Source organism: Alligator mississippiensis, chromosome 8 (assembly GCF_030867095.1).
Source record: "Alligator mississippiensis isolate rAllMis1 chromosome 8, rAllMis1, whole genome shotgun sequence".
Taxonomy (NCBI): Eukaryota; Metazoa; Chordata; order Crocodylia; family Alligatoridae; genus Alligator; species Alligator mississippiensis.
The window spans coordinates 32,056,900-32,084,735 of NC_081831.1; the positions used below are offsets into that span (position 1 = coordinate 32,056,900).

The following is a 27,836-nucleotide window of genomic DNA, read 5'->3' on the forward strand; positions in this document are numbered from 1 at the left end:
ACTATGATTTCATAGGGATCACGGAGACCTGGTGGGACTCCTCCTGTGACTGGACTACTGGTGTAAATGGCTGTACCCTGTACAGGAGAGATCATGCTGAAGAAAGAGGTAGGGGGGTAGCTCTCTATGTGAAGGAGAGCTACACTTCCCTACAAGTTGAGGTTGGCACCCAAGGAAGATGGCAGGGGACCCTTTGGGTTAGAATACGAGGTGAATGTATTGAAGGGGATACAATGGTAGGAGCCTGTGGGAGGAGACCTCCAAACCAGGAACACGTGCTTGACCAAAATTCAGCAGGTAACTGGCTGAGGCTGCACGCTCTTGGTGCATGGTCGTCATGGGAGACTTCAGCTACCCGGACAACTCATGGAATGAGCACTTGGCCAAATCTGATTGGTCACAAAGCCTCCTTACATGCATGAATGAGCTCTACCTGTCCCAAGAAGTTTATGGGCTGACAAGAGGCAAGGTGCTACTGGACCTGGTACTGGCCAAAGGGGGTGATCTGATCAGTGACCTAAAAATCAAAGGGAAGTTGGGTGACAGTGACCATGACTTGATCACTTTCACTATCCATCTCATAGCTCATAAGTCAGCCAGCAATGCAGTAGTCCTTGACTTTAGGAAAGCTGACTTTCATAAGCTCAGAAGGCTTGTTTTTGAGGCCCTGAGAGGTCATGATTTCACAGGGAGGGGAGTTCAAGATGAGTGGTTGTTCCTAAAGGAAGCAATCCTAGAAGCACAAGGGGAGTCCATCCCCATCCATAGGAAAGGTGGTAAAAGGGCTCAGCAACCCACTTGGCTCAACAGGGAACTGATGGACCTCCTACGTCTAAAAAGAGAAGTGTATAATGGATGGAGGACAGGAAACACCACTAAGGAGGAAAATGCTGCATTGGTCTGCACCTGCAGGGAGTGAACTAGGCAAGCGGAGGCTGCAACTGAACTCCAACTGTCTACACAAATCAAGGACAATAAAGTCCTTCTTCAGAAAGTCCTTTCTTTCAATCAAAAGAAAAACAAGGGCAACACTGGACCCTTGCTAAACCAGCTGGGGCAGCTGACTACTGAAGTCCAGGAAAAAGCCAATCTGCTTAATGATTACTTTGCATTGGTTTTTCACCAGCCCAAAGGGACCACCCTGCCTAACATGATGAGCCATTACTGGGGTGAAGATGGATATATGCCCACCATTGGCATGGATCTTGTAAGGGAGCATCTTGAGAGTTTGGACCCCCATGAATCAGATGGTCTGGATAGGTAGCACCCAAGAGTGCCAAAGGAACTGGCAGACATCGTAATGCAGCCACTGGTGAGGATATTCAAGAACTCATGGTGCGCAGGCAAAGTGCCTGAAGATTGGAAGAGGACCAATGTGGTGCCCATCTTCAAGAAAGGGAGGAAAGAAGACCGAGGAAACTACAGGCCAGTCAGTTTGACCTCAATCCCTGGGAAGATTTTGGAAAAAAAAATCAAAGAAACCATACTTGATGGGTTAACAGAAGGCAGTATTCTGAGGGATAGTCAGCATGGATTTGTTGCAGGTAGGTCTTGCTTGACCAATCTCATTTCCTTCTACGACCAGGTGACATATCACCTGAAGAAAAGGGGAGAGGTTGATGTCATATATTTGGACTTCAAAAAATCCTTTGACCCTGGTGTCCCATGATTTCTTTATGGGAAAATTGGGCAACTGCAACAGTCCGATAGCTAGAGAACTGGCTCTGAGGTCAGACCCAGAGAGTGGTAGTTGATGGAACTGAATCAACATGGCACTTGGTGACTAGTGATGTCCCCCAAGGCTCCGTTCTTGAACCTGTACTCTTTAATGTCTTCATAAATGATCTGGACACTGGAGTCAAAAGTCGACTGGCCAAGTTCACTGACGACACTGAACTTTGGGGAAGAATCTCCACACGAGGTTAGGCTGGTGATCCAGGCCTCAGTGGGCTTGCAAGGTGGGCGGATGAAAACCTGATGACATTCAATATGGAGAAATCCAAGGTGCTCCACCTTGGGAATAAAAACCCACATCACATGTATGGGCTATACTTGCTAGCACTATGACCGAAAGAGACTTGGGGTCATGACTGACCACAAGATGAATATGAGCCACCAATTCAATACCGCAACTGCCAAAGCGAACAAAACTCTGGCTTGCATCTACCAATGCATCTTGAGCAAGACCCAGGATGTCATCCTCCTACTGTACTCCGCCTTGGTGAGGCCACAGCTGAAGTACTGCATCCAATTCTGGGCTCCACAATTTAGGAAAGATGTGGAGAAATTTGGAAGTGTCCAGAGGAGAGCCACATGCATGATCAGAGGGCAAGAGAACGGGCCTTATGAAGAGAGGCTGTGAGCTACGGGACTTTTCAGTCTGGAGAAGCGCAGGCTCAGGAGTGACTTGGTGGCAGCCTATAGGCACATAAGGGGTGTGCATCAGGATCTGGGGGAACACTTGTTCACCAGAGCACCCCAGGGGATGACAAGGTCCAACGATTACAAACTCCTGCAAGACTGTTTTAGACCAGACATAAGGAAAAACTTCTTTACTGTCCGAGCTCCCAAGGCCTGGAATGAACACCCCCCAGGGATGATGCAAGAACCTACTTTGGACACTTTCAAGAAACATTTAGACATGTATCTTGCTGGGATCCTTTGACCCTAGCTGACTTCCTGTCCCTTGGGTTGGGGGCTGGACCCGATGATCCTACGAGGTCCTTTCCAGTCCTAATGTCTATGGAATCTGTGAAATATTATATAATTGTATAATTTCCCCAAACAATACCCCTACTTAACCTTTTGCAAGTTGGTACATGTATTCTTGATGGCCCCTTTTCTAGCACCTGATACATATAATTCAGAAATCTGCCTTCACCCCCAAGTCTGATTCAATGCAATGTTAACCCATTCTTTCACAGATATCACAGAGTATGTGAAAGTCAGGGAAACCAAAGCATGCAAATGATTTTAAAACCTTAACCTAGAACTATTAAAAGCAATGCATTTAATTGTTTGATAGTACATTCAGTGGTACTGAAGGAACCAACATTTTTCACATGGAACATACCTTTCCCTCCAAAGTCAGCTTCCCAAAATTGCAGTGCACATTTTAAGTAGGGAGGCTCTGTTCTTCACTGGGCAAGCCTGGAGACACTGCATGACATGCAGCTGCGAAGATGGCTTCCTAGATGGGCAGAATCATTTGTTAACCCTCTCACAGCCATAGCTATTGGTTGAGTATTGCACCTTATGCCTGAAGAAGCAAGTAAGCTGCTGGTAGCATCCTGATGAAGCTTGTGATGTGGAAACAATGCTTTATTTACAGGACCTTATATAAAGAACTACTTACAGTAGAGAAATAACATTCTTGCTATTGTCCTTTGCAAGGATCTAGGGCCTTAGCTTGTGTAACACAGAGTAAGTCCTCTGGAAACATAGAGTGTCTAGGAAGTGCAGCATCCCAGTGTTGGCACTGGATTTATGACGCAATGTGATACCTCATTCTGGGCAAGCATAACCTTTCTTTAAACTGATCATAACTCCTTCCATTCAATAATAGGCTAATTTTATTGATAAGCAGTGATAGAAAATAAGAGTAATGCAGCCAAAGTAAACACAATGATTAGAAAATACAAGATCACTTATTTACCAGTTTTAGGGCTTTGCAGGGAGACAGGATGCCTGGCTCATACGCAAGCACCATCCTGTGGTTCTTGCTTGAATGTCAGACATCAGCAATCTTGGAGATTGAGGTCTGATGCCACCCTGCTGTTCTGGAAAACCCTCCTTTTGTATTCTTTTTTCTCCTGATGAGTCTTTATTTTTAGGTACCATTGACTGGTTTCCTTATGATTGCTGTCCACGTTCTACTCTGTTGGCCTAATCCTTTGTTTCGCCAAACCCATCACATGCATACATCTTAATCTGGTCATTTGCCAGTGTTTTAATTTGGGCATCCCTGGGTGTGTCTACACATGGTGCTTTAATGTGCATTAGCCTAAGTTAATGAACATTAATGGCGTGTGTCTATGCATGCATACCCTTAATGTACATTTAAATGGCAAATTTAGGCGATTCGTGCCTAAATTTGATACCTGAAAATACAGGTATCAAATTTAGGCATGAATATTTAAAGCACATTGATACATGCGTAGATGTGTTAAAGTGCATTAACGCCGTGTGTGTGGACTGCTTTGGGACTAACAATGTTAATGTGCTGTAATGCTTGCACGTGTAGATGCCTGCCTAAACCTGCTTAATGTGCATTAAACTAATGTGCATTAAATTTAGGCTTACTTAAATGAACATGTAGACACGCTTCTTGGTCTCCTAATTTGGTCATTCTACCAAAACCAGGAATTTCTCGCCAAGTTACAGCTCATCACTGTGACCTGATGCTAATTCTGCATGTTCTAATCTTGTTATAGGTTCTAAGGAAACACAATGCCTGTTTTGTTGGTACATGTTTTCAATTTTCCAGGATGTATGTGCCTGTTTGTCTAACTCAGTGATGAGAATATGAATCTTCATCACAAATAGACTTACAAACCAGGTAACCCTTGCTGTTCCCCTGGATCATTGTTCTAATGCAATATTTACTTTACCTACAAGCCAATTTCTACAAGCAAATTTCTAAATATCATTCTGTAGTCATCCATCAGCTGACACCAGGAATCTCCTGGGGTCATACTTCCTGGATACTCTAGGGTCATTTTCACACATGCAAACACTGAAGCGCTTGGCACCTTGAAAAGTGCACCACACTGCATCGCTTGCAGTTGTATAAGGGGTGAAATGGAAAATCAGTGCCCAGAAAATGGTGGCAGCACGCTTTTGAACTAAAATGCAGAGAACGTGTTTTAGTACAAAAGCACACTGCTGCCATTTTCTCCATGCATTTCACCAATTATACAACTGCAAGCGAAGCAGCACAGTATGCGTCAGCTCACGTGCTGAGCAGACTTGGTTAATTGAGTCTGATCCAGTGCGCCACATCTCTGGAGTGTCTGGGCACAAAAAAGCATGTGTATCTGGACACAAAAAGCCCTAGGTTCCCAAGAGGACTCATTCTGTCAGACAATTAGCCATTAATCTGGAAAAATCTTTTTTTCATCATTCTGCCTTCCAGAAACAACTTGTTTGTTTGTTTTTTTTAATTTGAGGACATGTATGCAAGAAAACAGTATTTCTGGGCATGTGCAGAAGTGGAACATCAGGCACTTGGGGAACTTTAATGTAAGAAACTGAAATGTTGATGGACTTTTTGTGTCCTGGGGTTAGGCAACAGCTGAGCATAGGTTTTGAGCATCCTAGTTTTTATTTTGCTTATCCAAATCCCTCAAAATCCAAGACATTTTGTGGATCTAGATCTTAAGTGACTTGTCTAGCAATCCAAAGACTTGGATATAGAGCCCAGCAGTTCTGACAGCCAGTTCTGTGAAGTTCAAGACTATAAATTGCTATTAGATTATCTAACCTGATTTTTGGCCTGCGGTAATCTCTCCTCTAATCATAAGGATTAGTTCATCTGACATCTTCAATAAATGCACGAATGGTTAGAAAATTTTATATATTACTCTGTTATAACTTTTGTTCTTTCAGACTATAGTTGAAAGTTGACACTGAAGATCTTTGAGGGTATTCAAATAAAACTGGAAATGAAACACAGAAATGGTTTCATCTTTAATAATTCTTTCTTAAATTAGTAAAAATGCTGCAACTGTATAAGTGTCATTGCTGTCATTTAATCATCATATTTGTAAACTTCCACTCGGGAGCGTTACCATGGTCATATTTAATTACATGTCTTGCTTATACGGCTAAAGTCATCAGAGTTTCTTATAGGATAAATGAGTTTAATTGATTACTTTCTAAGGCAACATAGGGTGTTCAGATTGCATGGGTGGAAAAAATATGGAAATCTGTTCTCTCACTGAAAATACTGTTATTAAAACACTGATTAGCCTTAACATTTAAAATTCCTTAGGAACTTTATGAATGAGAAGTACCAAACAAAAATCTATTGAGACAAAAAGACAAACATGATACCAGTGAAGAATGGGTAAAGAGAAGGTATATCACAAGTGTGTTTGTTAGTGAGCTTTGAAACAGCATTTCACATAGTGTTTCTTAGCTAATTTGGTGATCTTTTGGAATTATTCTTTATGGGTACATCCAGATGAGCAGGAACGTGTGCTTTGCAGCACCTCAAAGGCTTTTGAGGTGTTGCAAAATGCATGTGGTGCCTGTAAAAAGGTTCTCTGCACTGCATATTTGCAGCATGGAACCAAAATTAGATACCAGGAAATCCTTGTACCTAAAAAAATGCTTAAAAAAAAAAAAAGCAGGGTGGTGAACATGGCTGCAGCATGCGCCGCCTAAAACCGGAGCTTGGCCAGCCAGAATGACACTGTGGATGCTGGCCAGGCTCCATATGCCTGGATCACCACTGCTGCAGCCCTGAGAATATCCCAGGTGTGACTTCCGGGGCCAGCCCAGGTGCTGGCCTCAGCCTCCCTACCCCACCTGGGGTAATTTGCCATGCACCAGAGCATGCTTGCAGGGGTGTTCCCCAGAGAGAAGTAACAGCCACACAACTATGTGCTGCTGCTGTTTGTCCCTAGGGAAACACACATGCATGCTCATAGGGATGCACGCTATGGGCGTGTCCACACGAACGCACACGTGCCTCTTGCACCGCCTCAAACCCCTTTGAGGCGGGGCAGCAGGCATGTGTGGGAACAAAAAAAAGTTCCCTGCGCTGCAAACTTGCAGTGTGCGGAGAATATTAGACCCTTGGATATCCAGGGGTCTAAAAAAATTGATGTTTAAATAAGCGGGGCAAGGCACAGTCCCTGACCGTGGCCTGAGGCAACCAGAGGCTGGGTCCTCTACAGAGGCCAGGCCACATGTTTCAGCACCAGGGCTCCAGTGCCGGTAAGTAAAGGGTCAGGGAGACTGGAGGAGGGGGGAGGGGACCACAGGGGGAACCCCAATGGCCCCGCCCACTCCCCCAGTATCCCCTCCCCCTGCCAGCCCCCCCAAGATCCCCGACCCCTGCTGGCATGGCCTCTCCCCCCGCCAGCCCCCTGAGGCCCCCAACCACTGCCAAGGCTGGCCCCTCCCTCTGTGAGACCCCCCCCCCGAGGCCCCCAACCCTTGCTGGGGCTGGCCCCTCCCCGTGCCAGCTCCCCTGCAGGCCCCCCTGAGGCCCCCAACCCCTGCTGGGGATGGCTCCTCCCCTGCCAGCCCCCTGAGGCCCCCAACCCCTGCCAGGGCTGGCCCCCTGCAAGCTCCCCCAAGGCCCCCTCTCCCTGCTGGGACTGGCCCCTCCTCCTGCCAGCCCCCTGAGGCCCCCTCCCCCTGCTGGGACCAGCCCCTTCCCCTGCGAGCCCCTCCAAGGCCCCTGACCCTTGCTAGGGTTGGCCCCTCCCCCCACCAGCCCCCCCCAAGGCCCTGACCCCTGCTGTGGTTGGCCCCATCTTCCCAAGCCCCCCCGATCCCTGCCCCCCACCCTATAGTTTAAAAAAATCAACCCCCCCTGCACTTACCTGCCATCTGGCTGACTGGGACCCCACCCACACAATGTGAAGCAGGGTGACAGCCCCAGCGGCCCCAGCCTGGGCCCTGCTACCCTCCTGATGCCCTGTGCTGCCCCAAGGGACTGTGCCAGGAGGCCCTGGAGCCCCCCCCATCCCTACTTCTAAGGTAAATTGAGGCTTTTTTTTCCATTTTTTCCTGTTTTTTTCTGGGTTTTTTTAAAGTGATGGTGCCTGGGGTTGGGGTAGCCATGGGGGCCTGGGGGTGCAAGTTGGGGGGGTTAAGCTGGGTGGGGCAGCTATTGGGGGGCCTGGGGGAGTGGGAGTGGGGCTGGGTGAGGCAACCATTGGGGGGCTGCAGCAACTGGTGGGGGATGGGGCGAGGTGGGGCAGCAATTGGGGGGGCTGGGGTGGGGCATGTGGGCCTGTCAAGGGGTGTAGTAGCCCCTGTGGGGGCCATTTGGCCCCCGTTGGGGGGCCATACTCCTTGTGTGGGGGCTGAACCCCCTATTGGGGCCTGTACCCCTTGTTTGGGGGTGGAAACCCCTGTTGGGGGGGCATACCCCCTGTTGGGGGGGCAAACCCCTTGTGTGGGGGTCATTACCCTGTGGGAGTGCAGCAAAACGTATTCATGAATTCATGAAACATGCATTTAGCGTTCACTTTATTATTATGATAAGAGACTTGCTTTAACACCATAAGATATATCAATAAAACATTGTCCAACTGATCACTGTCTCTGTCTCGTTCTCTGTCTTTATAGTGGTCTTTTGTTTTACTTGTGGAGGAACATGGATTTGGGGCTATTTTATAGAGTGACTTTGGGATTTTTTTATCAGGGATTTTTCAGTTTTCCAATACAGAACATCTGAATTCCTGCTAGGGAGGCCAGTGGCAGGACCCTGCTTGCTCAGAGCTGGCACCTTGGACCTATCTGGCTGTGGCCTACCTCCTGGACAGATGGAGCCAGGAGGACCTGCTTTGACAGTTCAAAGCAGGCCACCACACCCGGAACATCTTCCGGGTGAGAGCTGCCCAGATGGCTGGGCAGGGGGCACAAATGGCAGTAGTGCCACACAAAGGCCAACTCTGTAGCCACAGTCCGCTGGCAGCTGGCCCAGAGGGGCAGATGCCTCTACTGGCTGTGCTGTCCCATCCGAGTCTGACAGGTGCACAGCAGGTCACAGCGAGGCAGCAGCCCCCACTGCCAGACTGCTGCAGTGGGTAGAGGGTGCAGGGAACTCTCAGGGCTGCTTCAGCAGTCCAGCTGGCACAAGGGGTAGTGTCCCCAGGTACCAATTGGCTGGGCTCCAGAAGCTCCTGAGAGCTAGTAGCCCTGAGCTACTTGCCAAGACGGCTTTTTATACTGCTGGGCCAGGACAGGGCAGCTTTTTATATTGCTGGGGACAGCATAGGTGCTGGCCCCAGGCTCTAGCATTCCCTGGCTGAAGATCCAGGAGGAGCCAGGCAGGGTTATTTTGCCCCAAGTAGCACAATTTGCTCTGCAACAAAGTGCATGTCCGAGCACGTGTGCTGAAGCAAAAATCCCTGGCTCAAATTTGCACCACTTCTATTTGAGCTGCTGCAAGATCACATGCTTGCATGTGTGGACGCACCCTATGAGTTTTCATGGAAATAATAATAATTCTGTATAGAACCTTGTGTTTCTCTTTAATAAGCAGTGACAAAGACAGGGGATTTTAGGGTGCAGTGAAAGTTTGTAGTGCTTGCACCATGACTGGGGGGTTGATTTTGTTGCCTTGATTAACCCCAGTTTTATGAAGTACCATGTCTTTATCATAGAGGTTCAGTATGAATCAGTCATTGAAGAATACTTTGGTGTGGGTTTTTTGTAACTGAATGCTAAAACTAATATATTCGGTCTTATTTTCAGGTAAAGAGCATACAGGATGCTATAAGAGACAAAAAACAACACTTCAGCTTCCTTGGAGAAGAAATTAATTTAGTACCCTCTGTGGGTATTTTCATTACTATGAATCCTGGTTATGCTGGACGAACTGAGCTACCTGAAAACTTGAAAGCCCTTTTCAGGTAAAGTCAGATAAGCTTTTGGACTCGGCGTGACAAGATTTGAGGAAGTAACTTGTTACTGTCTTCAAGCAACTCCAAACAAACCATATTTCACTGTTGTTCCAATTCATTTTTAATGAGAGTTAATTGACATCTCACGTCTTGGACAAATTATCTTGGTTTCTAAACATATAAGGAAGATAAATTGGTAGAATTTTCTGAGACAGTATGACAGGGGCAAACTCCCAGGTCTGATCTCAGTATCGGCCTGCCACCTGTCTATGGCCAACCTGCCCACCTCATTCGCCTGCCACACCTTGTTGTTAATTGATCTAGATATTAATTAGGCAGGAGGCTGCCTTTTGAGTGCCCTGATGTACAAGGGCAATAAGTACATGCTGCAACCTTCCCTTAATGTGTCCCATGTGTTGCAGATAACATATTGTTTGTTCTCTCTCCGGCTTAAGGCCGGGCGAAACTCAGCACATAATTCAGTCTCTTACACAACACCCTGTTAAGGGCCACATTCATACCACCCCTCTCTCACTGGGGCCTCTAGTATACTGCCTGTCCGTGGGCCACACTCACTCTGTCCTGCTCCTATGAGCGACCCCGGAGGGCCATCAGGCTTGACTCTTCATTCCTTGGGTGGCCCTAGCTCAGCCCCTTAGGTCTCTCCTGCTACCCTCATCTGAGCAATTGCCAGTCAATTCACCAAACTGTGGGCTAACTTTTCCCCTAGCTCCTCACTGAACCACATTGCCCCTTCCTTGGGTCAACACTCTGCCCTTACTCTGGGGCCCTGGGGTTGAACACCCCGCTCAGGCTCAGGTGCTTCCCTCTAAGAATGCCTGGCCCTAAATCCACCCTCTCACTTGGGCCCAGGGATGAATACCCCCTGCAGGCTCAGGTATCCACTCTGAGCATGCCTAGCCCACCACTCTCAATGACCTATCAGAGGTTGGGGCTGGGGTTAAGGCGCCCCTACCTGCCTTTCACTGGGGAGGTAAGTGGTCCTGGCATTTGAATGGCACTGCTCTGGCACAGGCAGTCCCACCAGGCTTCCCTGCCCCAGCAGGGTGCAGTTTCAGGTCATGCCCAGGACCATGGGGCCTCCTCCTTCCTCATAGCCCCACTCTTACCTCCAAGATGTTCCTGGAACAGTAGCTTGGCTGGTTGATATTACTCCCTTACTGTCTGGCAGCAAACTGCTGCCCTAGCCCTAAGAGCTCAGCTCTAAAAGGGCCACCTTAATCAAGCACCTGTCAGCTATCTGCTCCAGCCCTTAAAGCAGTGGAGCACTGAAGCTCCATCACAGATATTAAAACAATATTTAAGGGATTGGTGAACTCTGCAGAATAGGAATCCATTGCAAATCTGCAAACTCTTTAGCCATTCAAATCTGCCTTGGGCTGGTAGTGAAAAAAGATTGCTACGTCTTGGCTGTTTGGTGACTCTGTAAACTGAGTTAGCATTGTAGGTTTAGTGACACAATATAGATGCCACCATCTTAATTAATACTAATGGTCCCCCTTTTAATCTCAACAAAGGGGCCTAATTGCCTTAGGTCTCATCTCAACCTAATGGTGACCTTTTCCCACCAGGGCTGGAGACTACCTTGATGACCATTATGTAACCTAGGCTTGGCATGACCTCTACCATACTCCATACTCTACTATATTCTTTCTAGATTGGGAAGAGATTTAGGACAAGTTTTTAAGAGGTGCATAGGCACCTGTGGCAGAGCACTGTTTGTACCTGCCACTTTAAGACCTAAGCCAAGCTGCCAGCAGGTACCTGATTGCAGCAGCCATTTTAGATTCCGGGCTTCCTATATAAGCAGGGCATTTTGCTGCTGGCAGGCCAGGCAGCAACATTGTCTGGCTGAAAGGCTTCATGGAACATCCTGGAGGTAAGGGCAGAAGCTGTAGGGGATGGACTGGAGGCTTCTGGTCCTGGGCATGACCTAAAACTGCACCCTGCCAGGAGTGGATGGCCTGGTGGGGGATCTCAGTGATGTGGGAGTCCCCAGGAAATGCCAGGCCAGTTACCACCCCGGTGAAAGGCAGGTTAGGGTGCCTTAACCCCAGCTCCCACAACCGGGTGGGTTAACTCTGAATAGGGGCCAGAAGGCAGACCCCAGGAACGAGAGTGGGGCATGTAAAACACCTTTTTCTTCAGTTAAAAATGAAGTAGAAGCTTTATTAATATGTTAGAGGTCTAGGACTGTATTATTTGGTTAAGGACTGAAGCAAAAACAAATATAACTTTGTTGGAATGGGTTAGAAACAATCTGCAGGGATGTGAAATAGGAACATCATTAGCAGGAGGAGCTAACAAGCAGCAGAATCACAGAACAAAGGATAGCTTGATTGGTAGAATATTAAGACCATTAAAAAGAACAGAGGGTTATTAAAACCTGTATTCCACAGGGTTAGAAGCGATCAGGTAGATTACAATGAGTCATGGAGTCAATTGACTCCCTCAGCAGTACCTGACTAGGAATGCTGCTGCCACTGCCAGGCAGCTGGTTTTAAACTTTGCATTGAGCAGGACTCAAAGAGGGTTGAAAGTGTATTAGTGCACCCTGCCTTTGATCCACCCCTGGTCTTGACACTGACAGTTTCAGACTAAAAAAACACATTGTTTCATGGCTAGAACAAGGCTCAGGTAAATCCAACTGGCTGGGAAAAGTGTTTATCCTGAATTTAACAGATTGGCCTATGATCCAGTATTGCATCTTTATGGGCTTTGTATTTTATATAGGCCCTCCAAATCAAAATCAACACTAACCTCGACTACCCTTCATCGTTAGAATGCTGCAACGTGTGTCGCTCATTTGTGCAAAAAAATGTCTATTTTGTGGTTTATATATACTGTTTGTACTTAAAGAGACAATGTCATTCTATTATATTTTCTCTATCTTTGTATGTAGACCATGTGCAATGGTTGTGCCAGACTTTGAGCTGATTTGTGAAATCATGCTGGTGGCTGAGGGATTCATTGAAGCCCGGCTGTTAGCCAGAAAGTTCATTACTCTCTACCAGTTATGCAAAGAGCTCCTCTCAAAACAAGTGAGTTTGCTGCAGTGGGTTTCAAATCTAATTAAATTTCTTGATCTCTTAATAACCAGAAACACTAGGGGTGATATTCTCCTTTAAGCTCTAAGACTTGACTGAAGTTTGTATCAACAGATATACAAGATTTAATTTAATGAATACGTTTAGGCTGAAAATTAGGTAAACATTTCTGTTTATCAAAGCAACGAGGTTCTGGAACAGATTCCACTAGGAGTACTGTGGTAACCCCTCAAACAACATTGTAAGTTGGCAGGAGGAAAGGGTTTGTATCCAAAAACCAATCAGAACAAAGGAAGGAATGTCCCATATTAAAACTGTAGCCAATAGGCTAATGACATTATCAGGATCTGAAAATTCTTGCTGCTCCTTTTGGCTGAGTTTGTCATAGTCTACCTCAGCCATAGCATTTCTTACTTCTGAGCTGATAGGACTAGGAGAAAATTGGAGTTCCCTGCAGCGTAATGCTCCTAGAGCTGTGGATCTTCCCTGCACAATTTCAGATCTAGAGGAGCACTGGACGAAGTAGAGAGGGTAGTGGACTAGGGAGGATGGGGATAGAGTAGAGAAGATGGCTTGGGTCTCATCTCAACTTCCCCTTGTGTTTTGTACAATCTGACTATTATACTGGCTGATTCCTGTTGAAGGAGTCTGGTCTTGGAAATCCTTCCAGGAGCCAGATACAATGTGTTCTGCAGTGAAAACTGTGTTGACAGTAGAAGATTGAGATGAATTGTGGCTGTTGGCTTGCATGGCATTGTGGCTGTTTGAAAATACTATGCTCAGGTTCTGGTATGCTAACTAAGTATCAGTGACTCATTTCATTCTGGCCTTAGGATCACTATGACTGGGGCTTGCGTGCAATTAAGTCAGTTCTAGTTGTTGCTGGATCTCTTAAGAGAGGTGACCCAGATCGGCCCGAAGACCAAGTTCTTATGCGCTCTCTTCGTGACTTCAACATCCCTAAGATTGTGACAGATGACATGCCAGTGTTCATGGGACTAATTGGAGATCTTTTTCCTGCTCTCGATGTACCCAGAAAGCGAGACTTGAATTTTGAATCATTTGTGAAACAGGCTGTGTTAGACCTAAAACTGCAAGCTGAAGACAACTTTGTGCTCAAAGTAAGTGGGAAAAAATCATCCATATCCACTCAAACTTTCATTGAAACTTTATCATTTTCTAGGCCAGGGTAGTCTAACTGGTGGCCCATGGGCTGCATGCAGCCCCTGAAGGGTTGGAATGAGGCCCACAAGCATGGACTCCAGGCACAGCTGCCACTCCCTCACTCCCTTGGCTGTAGCTCCTGCTACAGCAGCTAGGTTATTGGGGTTCTCCTTCCCTCCCCTGGCTTCTACTTTCTTCGGGCAGCCTGATGTGAGGCAACATAATGGGAGAGGGCTGGGGTGCCCATGTTTTGTGCGTGTTGAGGGAGGGTGCAAGGCTGTTTGCACTGTGCACAAAAAAGGCAGGAGCCAGGCAGCCCACACTGCAGGTGAGTGTAAGTCTGGGAGGGAAGGGGAAGCTGGGCTGCCCTTATGCCCCGCACAGTTGGGAGAGGAAAGCCAGGTTGTTTGTGCTGTGTGCATGGTGCTTGGGGGCAAACTAGGCTGCATGTGCAGCAGGAGAGAGCCTTGGTTTGTCCCAGCTGTCCAGAAGTCAAATAGCCCTGTTGTAGGCCATTCTTTGGTTTTAGTGTTCCATGCAATATTCTCATTTTACCCTGCCTGAGGAATATTAGACTGTGGTATTTTTGACACTTACACACAGGACGCTGACAAACATACCCCCCCCCCCAAAAAAAAACAAAAACAAAAAACCCAAACAAAACAAAAAACCCAAACACAAACAAAAAAACCCAAGCATCCAAACCCAGCACAAGCTGGAAGAGTAAATGCATTAGTTTGACGTGGCTCCCCAGTGTCTATATAGATTGGGTGCTTCAGTGGGGCTTCTTGGCACTTTTATATAAAAGCTGATTGAATCAGCTTTTAGATAAAAACACTAAAAAACCCTGCTGAAGCGTGCAATCTATATGACCTTGGACAAGCTGGGTCAAACTAACACGATGCGTCTTCTGGGCATGTGCTGTGAATATGTTAGCATCTACACAGCTGCTGAGCACAGGCAGTAGGATAATGGGCATAAGTCCCAGAATTGTACTGGACAAAAAAATAACTAGCTGGGAGCAAAGGTTATCTTATTAAAAGTTTTAACAACCGAATAGTTGGTGCATTTGCAAGGAAGTGGGAGACCCAGATTCTAGACCTTCTCATACAGAGAGGGCTTGAACCTGCATCTCTGACTTCGAAGCACACTGCTTGAATCATCATGTGGCAAGTTAAGCATTATATAGGTTCCTTCTCTAGCACTTCTTTAAAGCTGGACCCTGGGGGCCTCAACAGCAAGAGCTATGTGGGGCTAGCACGAGGAGCAAAAGCTAGTAGGTTTGTGCCTTAATAAATTGTGTGCTGCCCTAGAAGGGAACAGGCCCTGTATTTTAGCCTGGACACCTGCTCCCATTGGGGCAAAAATGTTCCCTTTCCTTTTACACATAGGAAACATAAGAATACAATTTTTCTCTCCTGGGGGACTTATGCATGTGTCTAACTGTACCTGCCTTGCCACTGTGCAGGGGCGGATCACTGTGGCGTGGGGTGTTGAAGTTGCACCCTCCTTTAATTCCTTGGAGTGATTCAAGCATGGCCATGTACCCCATGCACCCACCATCTGAAGCCCCCTTTCCAAAATCCTAAGGTGTCTACACATGCGAATGTTATGGAGGGGTTTACTCTACAGTAAATGACTTTAGAGCAGGGGTTCTCAATCCCCGGGCTGTAGCCCGGTGCCAGGCCACAGTGGGTTGGCTGCTGGACCAGAAGTGGCTGCGGACCAGAAAACCACGGCCCCCAAGAGCCAGGCAGAAGACCGTTGCTCCTTCTGTAGGGCCTGCAGCAGCGTAGGGTTTGGCCCACTCACCCACCCATGGGGTGGGGGGGTGTCTTTACCTGTCTTCCAGCTGGAAATTCTGGCTGTGATTGGCTGTGACTGCTGGGCCACGGTTTGCTGGGTCATGGCATGAAAACTTTAGGAACCCCTGCTCTAGAGTAAGCCCACCCTGGGCAGGTGTCTACACAAGCAGGGATGTGGTAGCAGATTTGCTGCTCCTGGTGGCAGTCTTCTCCCACTCACTCCAGCCCTGCACCAACCCCCTGCAGCAGCCAGGGGGAGCTCTTGGCTCCCACTGGGTGCTAGCCCATGGGCTGACTGGGAGCACAGGGCCAGGAGACAGCTGTCTCCTGGCGGGGGCTGCGAGATTGTGCCTTGCCTCCAGGAGCTGCCTGCTGCAAGGGTGGGCTTCGGTGGTGGAGCTTGGGTGGAGACAATGTCCCCCTGCCCCAGCAACAGGTAGCTCCTAGCCCTGACTCCCAAATCAGGAGTGGGGGGCTTGGAAAGAGCTGCAGGGGAGGGGCAGGTCCCAGCCTCCTGCCCCAATATGCTGGTGCGGCAGCTAGCAGCAAGCCCCCGGCTGGGCAAGGATTCTCCACCTTGCCAGACACTCATTTCTAGCTGCCCCACCAGCAGATGGGGTAGGGAGCATGGATCTGCCCCTCCCCTACAGCTCTTTCCAAGTCTTGCACCTTGATTGCCTGATCAGGGCACAGGTCTGGGACCTGCCTCTGGCTGGGACAGTTCCTGGTCAGCCCCGGGCTGTGCTGGGGAGTCTGCACGTGCAGCCTGGAGCTGGCTGGGGAGTGCTCATAGGTGGCAGAAGAGGGGGGGGTGGCTAATGGGGCTTGGCCTCACTAAATATGGGGCAGCAGTAGGGCCATAAGGCAGCCCAGCTGCAGGCTTCCAGTGGCTGCAGCAGGGGTGGGGAGGGGGATGCAGGCAGTACTGAGGGAGGGAGTGGGGATAGGGCTGGGGGAGGGGCAGGCACTCGGGGTGGGGCGTGGAACTGAGCCCTGAGCAGCTTGTTTGGGGGTGCGGCTCCTGCTGCTACGCATGCCCCCGGATCTACGCAGAGCAGGGTGGGCTGCAGCTGCAGGCTGGGGCTGGGCTCTTTCCAGTGGAGGGAGGAAACGGTGTGGACTACACTCCGGGTGGGTGGCGGCAGCCCTAGAAGGGGATTGGAGGGGGCTGCAGCCACTCCAAAATTCGCCATAGCCCATGCAACCATCCTCCTAGTGCCACCGCTGCCCACTGAGAGTGCAGTGCACCTGCCCTGCCCCCAGCGGGGAATGCCCAGCACTGCCTGGCCCCAGCCTGCAGTGGCAACCCACCCTGGCCTGTGCAGATCCGGGGGCACCCCGCCCCCCCCCCCGGGACATGTGCAGCAGTGGGAGCCGCCAACCCTCCCCATGCCCCGTGGACGAGCCACGGTTCTGTCCTGTGCCCTGCCCCCCTCGCCCCCTCTGTTCAGGGCCTGGCAGGGTGGGCTCGGAGGTCCCGGGGGCTCCATTCCCTCTAGCCTGGTGGCACAGCTGAGGGTGGCTCCTCTCCGGCCCCTGGCTCCAGGCCCCCTGGGCAGGGCTGGGGCAGTGCTGGTCAATGCTGTTCCCCACTACAGCTCTTTTCCCTCCTCCTGCCCCTTCCCCGGCAGACTTTCCTGCCTGGCAGGAGGGGCGGTGGGGTTGGCACATGTGCATGCACATACTTAGCCCCCTCCCCCCCCAAATTCTTTCTCTGCCTATGGGACTGCTCAAAATGGGACAGTCCCCAGCCATGTCCAGGCTGCATGTGCAGACTTCCCCACAGAGCCCAGGGCTGGCTGGAAACTGTCCCAGTCAGGGGTAGGTCCCATCCAGCTCCAAGCTGGGTGGAGAACCCTCTCCATGCAAAGAGTTCCCAGCCTGAGCTCTGTGATGGCAGAGCACAGGATGGGGAGCTTGTTCCTAGCCCCAGCTCTGTGATGGTGAGCTAGAGCTGGGAGCAATTTCCCCAGCCCCCACTCCATGATGGCAGAGCAGAGACTGGTGCTCCCTGCTGCCGGGGCAGGGGCACATTGTCCCTTCCTGGGCTCCAGTGGGGGAGCCTGCCCTGACAGCAGGCAGCTCCTGGGGGCAGGGAACAATTTCCCTCTCCCTGCTGCTTGGCTGATCTGGAGCAAATTTGCTCCTAGTTGGCTGTCTATATGTGCTGTACTGTGCAGTAATTAGTCATGAGTAAATTTGCTATTTGTATTTACATGTCGGATATTTACTCACAATTAGAGCAAATTACTGCACAGTAAGGGTCAGCACATAGAGACGGTGCCTCTTACTACACACAATAATTAGCTCTACTGTGTAGTAAAGAGTCTTGTGTAGACCTGCCCCTAGATCTGTTATTGCTGATGTATGTTTACTTCACATGCTTAGTAGCTGGGTGTATACTTATGTGAACAGGTAATAAAATGCTTATTGCACAAGTAATAGAATCACAACTATACAAAGTTGCCAAAAAATGCCACTTTCACGGCTGGAAAACTGCCATTTGGGTGTGGAAAGAGAATTCTGTATACATGTCATATCCTCTGCTAGTCTATGTCAAAGCAGGTTTTGATTTTAGTGGTTCTGTGGAGGTTTAAACCACCAGTGTATCTGGCTTTTCAAGTTCTATCATGCCGTGGTCTGTCTTCATCCATGTGACTGGTCCAGAGTTCATGTTGGAACCAGATTTCTCTAATGACAACTCTGAAAGAGGCTGGGGATAGCCTACCTTGTAGAACTTCACAAACAGCTCCTTGGCCTTAACATTACAGTAATACAATGTTCCTCTTCCACTTTGCAAGAAAACACTGATGTCAGAAGAACTGTCCTAATAGTGCCAGGTAACCTTTTAGTGAAGTTTGACTTTTGTATTATGATGTGAAATTTGGAGATTTTTTTTTCTTTGACTTCTCTTCCAGGTGGTGCAGCTAGAGGAGCTTCTGGCTGTGCGACACTCTGTTTTTTTGGTGGGTAATGCTGGAACAGGCAAATCTCAGGTTTTGAAATCTCTTTACAAGACTTACCAAATAATGAAGCGTCGTCCTGTCTGGACAGACCTCAATCCCAAAGCAGTCACCAATGATGAACTTTTTGGCATTATCAACCCAGCAACAAGAGAATGGAAAGATGGTAAATGTATTCAGCTCCAACACCCTCAACAGTGAGAGTAAACTTAATCAAATACAATGACAGCAGTAACAATAGTTCTTTGCACTCATGCATAGTTCCAAAGCTCAAACGTTCATTCATCTGACATCTGCAGTATACTGTGGTTTTGTTGCTGATAGGACATATGGGATACTCTAGCCATTCTAATTTTTAATGCGTTGTCTTGATGTAAATCTTGCTTTTATATAACTATACCATAAATATCAACTGCCTTGTTTGATAATCATTCTATGTACAAAAGACTAAATGGAATAATCTGCTGCTTATGATGGGCTAAACCAGAATGCTTGGGATATTTTCAAATCAGGAATTATCTAATTACATGAGAGTGGAAAGGGTCACTGTTACTCCACTGTATCTTGTCTTCATCATGCACATTTCACCCTCTCTCCACCATTAGCAATACAAATGCCAACGGCTTTTCCATAAAGATTTCCCATGCCTCACAAGTGGCATGTGCTGGCTCCTGGTCCCTTTGTAAAATACCAAATATTTTTATGTGTAAGTATTTATGTAGGGAAGAGTGATCATTTTGTGGACTTTTGGTCTGTTCTGCAGAGCTTCTGCTATATTTTCAGGATTATTATTCTTAATATTCATTATTTAATTCCCCTCAGTCACTGTGTTGTATCACAGTATCATATTGCTTAGAGTCGGAAGGGACCTAAACGGCTTATCAGGTCTGACCTCCTGCCCCAGGCAGGAACAGATGGCAGGGTCATATCATCCCAGCCAAATATCTGTTCAATCTCCTCTTGAAGACCAAGGTAGGAGAGAGTACCACCTCACTTGGGAGCCCATTCCAGAGTCTAACTGTAAAGTAATGTCTCCTGATATCCAGCCTGAACCGCCTCTCTAACAATTTGTGGCTATTATTCCTAGTAACCCTGGGTGGTTCCCAGTGCAACAGAGCCTCCCCCAATTCTTACTGGTCCTCCCTGGTGAGTTTGTAAATGGCCACCAGATCCCCCCTCAGCCTTCTCTTGTGGAGGCTGAATAGATTCAGGCCCTTCAGCCTCTCTTCGTATGGCCTGCCCCGCTACTCCTTGACCATGTAAGTGGCCCTCCTCTGGACCCTCGTAAATGCTAGCCACATCCCTCTTGAAGTGCAGCATGCAGAACTGGACGCAGTACTCCAATTGTGGCCTGACCAATGCCGCATAGAGGGGCAGGATCACCTCCCTGGACCTGCTTGTGATGCATCTGTAGATACACGACAAGGTGCAGCTAGCCTTACTGACCGCTTCCTTGCTCTGGCGGCTCATGTCCATCCTGGAGTCAACAATGACTCCCAGATCCCTTTCTGCCACCGTGTTGACAAGAAGGGTGTTTCCCAGTCTACAGGTGTGTTGCTGGTTCCTTCTCCCTAGATGCAGTACCTTGCACTTGTCTGCATTGAATTCCATCCTATTCTCATCTGCCCACCTCTAATTTGTCTAAATCTAACTGGATTCTGTCTTTCCCCTCCAGCACGCCCACCTTGCCCCACAACTTGGTATCATCAGAGAATTTGGACAGCATGCATTCCACACTCGCATCCAGATCACTGATAAAGATGTTGAACAGTACAGGCCCCAGGACTGAGCCCTGGGGGACTCCACTGGCCACATCCCTCCAGGTTGAAAACAACCCATCCACCACCACTCTCTGGGTATGACCATCTAGCCAATTTACCACCCACCTGATCGTGTAGGCATCAATGCTGCAGTCACCTAGATTTTTTAAGAGAATGTGGTGGGAAACTGTGTCGAAGGCCTTCTTAAAGTCCAGGAAGATGACATCCACCCCGACACCCTCTTTCAGGGGCTTTGTGACCTGATCATAAAAAGAAACCAGGTTAGTCAGGCAGGACCTGCCCTCAGTGAACCTATGTTGATTGCCCCTGAGCATTAGCTCCCCTGCTGGGCCCTTGCAGCTGTGCTCTTTCACAGATTTCACAGACATCAGGGCTGGAAGGGACCTCATAAGATCATCAAGTCCAGCCCCCTGCCCCAGGGGCAGGAAGTCAGCTGGGGTCACAGGATCCCAGCAAGATAAACATCCAATTTTTTCTTGAAGACGTTCAAAGTAGGTGCTTGAACCACCTCTGATGGCAGGCTATTTCAGACCTTGGGGGCTCGGACAGTAAAGAAATTCTTCCTTATGTCCAGCCTGACATGGTCTTGCAGGAGTTTATAACTGTTCAACCTTGTCATCCCTTGGGGGGATCTGGTGAACAATTGTTCCCCCAAATCCTGGTGAACACCCCTGATAAACTTATAGGTGGCCATCAGATCACCCCTGAGCCTGTCATAGTAAGGTCTGTTTTCCTGACCTCTGATCATGCTCATGGCTTTTCTTTGGACTCCTTTGATAATTTTCTCTAAGGTCTTCCCAAGGACCGAGGTAAGACTGACTGGCCTATAATTGCCAGGGTCCCCCTTTCTCCCCTTCTTGTAAATGGGGACCACATTGGCCCTTTTTCAATCCTCTGGTACCTGGCCAGAGCCCCACAAGCACTCATAGAGCAGTGCCAGGGGCCCCGCTATGACCCCTGCCAGTTCCCTCAGCACCCTTGGGTGAAGAGCATCTAGACCTACTGATTTGTACTGATTGTATTTGTCTCCTTGATTTTACTGACCTTTTTTTTCTATCAGTATCATCCTTTGTGTTTCTCCCCTTAGTCTTTCCAAAATTTTCACCCAGGGCTTAATGCATCTTGATTTCCCTGAATATAATTTCACCTGAATAAGCATTTATAAGAAACTCCAAGACATAATCAAATCATTTTCAGTTTTTTGTGTGTGTTAATTCACATCTCTTTTTATAAGTGTAGAAGATCCATAATTCCCTATTCCTGCCTTCTGCCATTCCCAGGAGTATTGAGCTGCATGCAGGTCAATAGTTTTCACTAGTGCTAACCGAACGTACCTTTTTCTCTAAAGCAGGTTAGTTCGGGATTGTGCTATGGTGGTTTGTATTACTTAACTTGCACAAACTAACAGTGGAGTAACAGAGCTCTAAATATGAAGCAGAAATAAAGAAGGTTGATTCCTTATCGAGTGTTGGATAAAATTAGTAGGGCAGGATGAATATTCACTGAACAATCTGTGTCATCCTCTTAGGACTCTTTTCATCGATCATGCGAGAGCTGGCCAACATCACACATGATGGTCCTAAGTGGATAGTACTGGATGGGGATATTGACCCAATGTGGATTGAGTCTCTTAATACTGTCATGGATGATAATAAGGTAATATGTGTGAGCTAGGGAAATGGCTATTGCTTGACCGCATGGCACAAATCAAGCCTAGAAGAAGCACATATGCTGAAACAATTGCTGATAGTATAAAACAATTATTATTGTGTTTCTTCAAATAGAAAAAAAAATATCAAATGAAGATAATATTGCATCAGATAAGTAGAAGAACAAAGCATGGCTTTCTGGGATCATGTTGTTATATTGGAGAGGTGCAGATAAAATTGTTTTTCTGTTGCAGCCACTACTTCAAAATCCAGGAGCCCTCTTAAAAATAAAAGACGTGCTCTTGTTACAAAATGTGTTTTTTGTCCTTTCCTCTTGCATAGGGTTTGCATTCTGGAATACAGTTCTTTTCATAAGATATATGATAGTGGAGAGAGATATTTATATGGTTCAAAATTGCCTACTTGTAATTCAGCATCTCAGAAAATATCCTTGGGATCCTTGCTTTTGAGCTGTATGCTCCATGCAGGATTTTTATAAATTTTCTGGCACATGAGCCACTGATGTGTCTTCAACAATGCAAAGCAACCATCTCTTTGGAGAATAGTGCTTAACCTTTCTCCTGTGGGACAAATATGGCCCATGGAGCTATGTCATCTGGCTCACAGGGTTCCCCACAGGTCTGGAAATTTGGCAGCGGAGACGACTGGCACTTAATGCTGTCATCACAACCGTGCTAACAAATTTACAAGTCTTGTGGACAGGTGACATGGCTGTGTGCATCAGGTTGGTCTGATATGTGGGATTGGGGCTGGGGCTGGAGCTGGGGCCCGCCCCAGTGTGCTAGGCATCAGAGCTGGAATCTTATATGACATATGCAGGGCTGGGACCAAGTCCAAAGCCTGGCCCAGGATGTCGCATGCATGGCCATAAGCTAGCAGAGAGCAGATTTAGACTGGACATTAGGAAGAACTTCTTCACAGTTAGAGTGGCCAAAATCTGGAATGAGTTCCCAAGGGAGGTGGTGCTCTCCCCTACCCTGGGGGTCTTCAAGAGAAGGTTAGATAGGCATCTGGCTGGGGTCATATGAACCCAGCACACTTTCTTGCCTATGCAGTGGGTTGGACTTGATGATCTATTGAGGTCCCTTCCGACCCTAACATCAAATCAGATATAGATCCCGGTAATGCACTGGTAGTGCAGCGAAAATGAGTTCTCAGGAGACATGAAAAGTTTTAGCAAATGGGTTTAAGGAAGTAAAGCTGATTAAACGTCAGACCTAGACAGGTTACACAGGTGGGCGGATGAGAACAGGATGGGTTTCAACACTGACAAGTGCAAGGTGCTGCACCTGGGGAGGAAGAACCAGCAGCATACCTACAGGCTGGGGAACTCCCTTCTCGTCAGTGCAGAGGCAGAAAAGGATCTTGGAGTCATTATTGATGCCAAAATGAAAATGGCCCGGCAGTCTGGGGACGCGGTCAGGAAGGCCAACCACACCTTGTCATGCATCCACAGATGCATCTCGAGCAGGTCCAAGAAGGTGATCCTCCCCCTCTATGTGACACTGGTCAGGCCGCAGTTGGAGTACTGCGTCCAGTTCTGGGTGCCACACTTCAGGAGGGATGTGGACAACTTGGAGTGGGTCCAGAGGAGGGCCACTTGCATGATCAGGGGGCAGGAGGGCAGGCCCTACGAGGAAAAGCTAAGGGACCTGAACCTGTTTAGCCTCCACAAGAGAAGGCTGAGGGGGGATCTAATGGCCTGTTACAAACTAGTCAAAGTGGACCAGCAGGCATTGGGGGAGTCCCTGTTCCCCCGAGCGCTACCAGGAGTGACTAGAAATAACGGTCACAAGCTGGCAGAGGGTAGATTCAGACTGGACATCAGAAGGTGCTACTTCACAGTCAGGGCGGCTAGGATCTGGAACCAACTTCCAAGTGAAGTGGGCCTCGCTCCTACCCTGGGGGTCTTTAAGAGGAGGTTAGACGAACACCTTGCTGGGCTCATTTGACCCCAGTACTTTTTCCTGCCATGGCAGGGGGTCTTACTTGATGATCTGCTCAGGTCCCTTCCAACCCTACCTAGTATGAAATTATGAACATGAGATTTTACATTGCCAACTTGTATTTGTCTACTCTTTGCAGGTGCTGACATTAGCAAGCAATGAAAGAATACCCTTGAACCCAACTATGAGGCTGCTCTTTGAGATCAGTCACCTTCACACAGCCACTCCAGCAACAGTGTCCAGAGCAGGTAAGTCATGAAACAAGAAGATGGAATTCATGTGCACTTGCAATATGCAAATGGATCTAGACTTAGCCTGGGATTTTTAATGGATGTGAAGGAGTTAAATATCAATTGCCCATTGACATTTCATATTTAGCTTCCCTTTGAAACTCCCAGACTTATTTCATAGTGCCATTAGTAGCCAGATATGTGGTAGAGGAATGGGTAAACACCTTCAGAAAAACAAGAATAGTCCAGAGTCTTAAGCCAAAATACTAATTACATCAGTGGAGGGTCACCTGGAAACACAAGCTGTTTCTTGTTACACTTTTCTTCTGAATCCTGTAGGTAGTAGCTTGAGATTTTAAGCAGAATTCATTGATGAATGACAAGTAATGATGAGCAGGAGAATTCCAGAAGTGCTTAATGAACTCTGTTGTAGGGCAGTGGATGAATGCAATGAGACAGTCCCTGCACAGAAGAGCTTGCAATCTAAATAGGTAAGGCATGCAGTGTGAGAGAATGGAAGGATTGTTGCCCCTTTGTTATAAGTGAGGAGGCTCAGAGAAGTGGATGTAAACCATCTATTAATTTTCCATGATGTTGCTTCCACAGACCTGGTCCTATCAGAACCATTCTGAGAAGTCTGGCAGCTCTCAAGGCACTTGCATACATCCTTCACAACTAGCATGCCACTGTCCCAGGACATAGATATACCATCCTGTCTAGCCTATTAGTTCTTCAGTTGCTAGTAGCAATTATGCATACCAACCCTTATTTTTCCCTTTTTGTGGAGAGTACTTGGCTGTAGGTGTAGAGATTGTGCCTTCATGTGTGAACAAACAGCATCCAGCACTTTGTGAAAGTCTATCTATTGCCCACATGCAATAGATATAAGGAAACAATGTTACCTGGATGCCATGAAGCACAGCTGAAAGTTCTGCTAGTCCTTCAAAGGTAGTGCAGTGATCAAAATAGAAATCACCAGGCATGTAGCAGGATAACTACTGTACTTACTAAATGGTTATTTGAATGAATGGTAGTGTTAAAGTGATATTATAGCCGTGATGGTCCAAGGAATAATTCAAGAAAAGGATTTCTTAGGATGATATCTTTTATTGAACCAACGGCATAGTTGCAATAGAGTTAGACAAGCTTTCACATATAAGCTATTTTTTCGCCTGAAAACAAAGATGATGTTACATCCTTTCTGTACCTGTCTTTCTTGCACTGTGCCTGTAGGGATTCTGTACATCAACCCAGCAGACTTGGGCTGGAATCCTCCAGTGAGCAGTTGGATTGACAGACGAGAATACCAGTCAGAACGTGCTAACCTGACAATTTTGTTTGACAAGTACCTGCCATCTTGCTTGGATACACTTAGAGTGAGGTATAGTATAAAAGATATATACTACCTATGCTTCAAGCAACTAAAGAGTAGCACCTGTGGCAGAATGCCACCTCTGTCTCTCCCCAAAACCTCAGCTATGTGACAATTTGGTTAACGTGGTCCCTGCAGAGGGCAGACATCCCAACTTTTTAGGTAAACCTGAGTTGTAACCTGAGTTGGATACATTCCAGAGGGAGCGGGGAAACCTGCTTCCTTTGCCTGCATTACTGGCATCACATACCTGGGTGTGGGGCTTAGGCTCCTTATTGTTCTAAGCAATGCCAGTCTACCCAATAACCAGTGTTGCATTTCAAGTTGGTTAGCTGGCAGTCAACAGGTGCTGGCCTTCATTGGACCAGGTAAATGAGGTCATAAGGTCTATATAAGTTAAGGACTGCCCAGGAGGAGGGGCACTAGCCATGATAAAAACTCAGAGAGAGAGAGAGAAGCTGGACTATCTGAAACTTGCTCTCTCTCTTAAAACTCATGATCAATTAACTGCCTGCCTCCAGAGGGAATCTCCACCTGACTCTGGATGATACTCACGAGTAAGCTATCTGAGATCTAACTAGATATATAGGTTTCAGTAACTCAGATGCGTAATCAAAGGCTACCTAGTCACCCTGTTTGCTCTATGGGATTTCTCTGACATTGCTATACCCTGTACCCTATTCCAAACCTACTCCTTGTAACCAATAAAGTTCTCCTTTGTACCTAGCATGGGAGACGTATTGGAGTGGGTCTAGATTATGCCTTGGGGTCCCCTTGTTTCGGCTGACTAAGGGAGACCACTATTTGTGCTTCAGACTGAGTAAAGCACCCCAAGTTCTTATAGATTTATAGATGTTAGGGTCCGAAGGGACCTCAATAGATCATCGAGTCCGACCCCCTGAATAAGCAGGAAAGAGTGCTGGGTCTAGATGACCCCAGCTAGATACTCATCTAACCTCCTCTTGAAGACCCCCAGGGTAGGGGAGAGCACCACCTCCCTTTGGAGCCCATTCCAGACCTTGGCCACTCGAACTGTGAAGAAGTTCTTCCTAATGTCCAATCTAAATCTGCTCTCTGCTAGCTTGTGGCCATTGTTTCTTGTAACCCCCGGGGGCGCCTTGGTGAATAAATACTCACCAATTCCCTTCTGTGCCCCCGTGATGAACTTAAAGGCAGCCACAAGGTTGCCTCTCAACCTTCTCTTGCGGAGGCTGAAAAGGTCCAGTTTCTCTAGTCTCTCCTCGTAGGGCTTGGTCTGCAGGCCCTTGACCATACGAGTTGCCCTTCTCTGGACCCTCTCCAGGTTATCCGCATCCTTCTTGAAGTGTGGCGCCCAGAATTGCACGCAGTACTCCAACTGCGGTCTGACCAGCGCCCTATAGAGGGGAAGTATCACCTCCCTGGACCTATTCGTCATGCATCTGCTGATGCACGATAATGTGCCATTGGCTTTTCTGATGGCTTCGTCACACTGCCGGCTCATGTTCATCTTGGAGTCCACTAGGACTCCAAGATCCCTTTCCACTTCCATGCCACCCAGCAGGTCATTCCCTAGGCTGTAGGTGTGCTGGACATTTTTCCTCCGTAGATGCAGCACTTTGCATTTCTCCTTGTTGAACTGCATTCTGTTGTTTTCTGCCCACTTGTCCAACCTATCCAGGTCTGCCTGCAGCTGTTCCCTGCCCTCCGGCGTGTCCACTTCTCCCCATAGCGTTGTCATCTGCAAACTTGGACAGAGTACATTTGACTCCCTCGTCCAAGTCACTGATGAAGACATTAAAGAATATCGGTCCAAGGACCGAACCCTGCGGGACCCCACTGCCCACACCCTTCCAGTTCGAGACCGACCCATCCACCACGACTGTCTGGGTGCGGCCCTCTAGCCAATTCGCCACCCACCGGACTGTGTAGTCATCCACATCACAGCCTCTTAACTTGTTCACCAGTATGGGGTGGGATACTGTATCGAAGGCCTTCCTGAAGTCTAAGTATACGACATCCACCCCTCCTCCTGTGTCCAGGTGTTTCGTAACCTGGTCATAGAAAGAGACTAGATAGGTCAGGCACGATCTGCCCACCACAAACCGATGCTGGTTTCCCCTCAGCATAATTTGTCCTGCCGGGCTCTCACAAATGTGAGCCTTGATAATTTTTTCAAAGACTTTGCCAAGGATGGAGGTGAGACTGACTGGCCTATAGTTGCCCAGGTCCTCCTTCCTCCCCTTTTTGAAAATGGGGACCACGTTAGCC

General features: G+C 47.8%; 1 protein-coding gene across 2 annotated transcripts in view; it reads left to right on the forward strand.

Moving 5' to 3' along the window:
* Nucleotides 1–27,836, forward strand: part of DNAH9 (dynein axonemal heavy chain 9) — a 515,733-nt gene that overhangs the window by 161,227 nt on the left and 326,670 nt on the right. Inside the window, exons 29-35 of one of the 2 annotated variants that reach the window (XM_059732606.1) lie at nt 9,439–9,596; nt 12,511–12,649; nt 13,489–13,776; nt 18,543–18,753; nt 21,897–22,024; nt 24,124–24,232; nt 25,448–25,595. In XM_059732606.1, coding sequence (XP_059588589.1) covers nt 9,439–9,596; nt 12,511–12,649; nt 13,489–13,776; nt 18,543–18,753; nt 21,897–22,024; nt 24,124–24,232; nt 25,448–25,595 — 1,181 coding nt within the window. Of the gene's footprint in view, nt 1–9,438; nt 9,597–12,510; nt 12,650–13,488; nt 13,777–18,542; nt 18,754–21,896; nt 22,025–24,123; nt 24,233–25,447; nt 25,596–27,836 lie in introns of those variants that run through there. The other variant, XM_059732607.1, reaches the window with a different exon arrangement.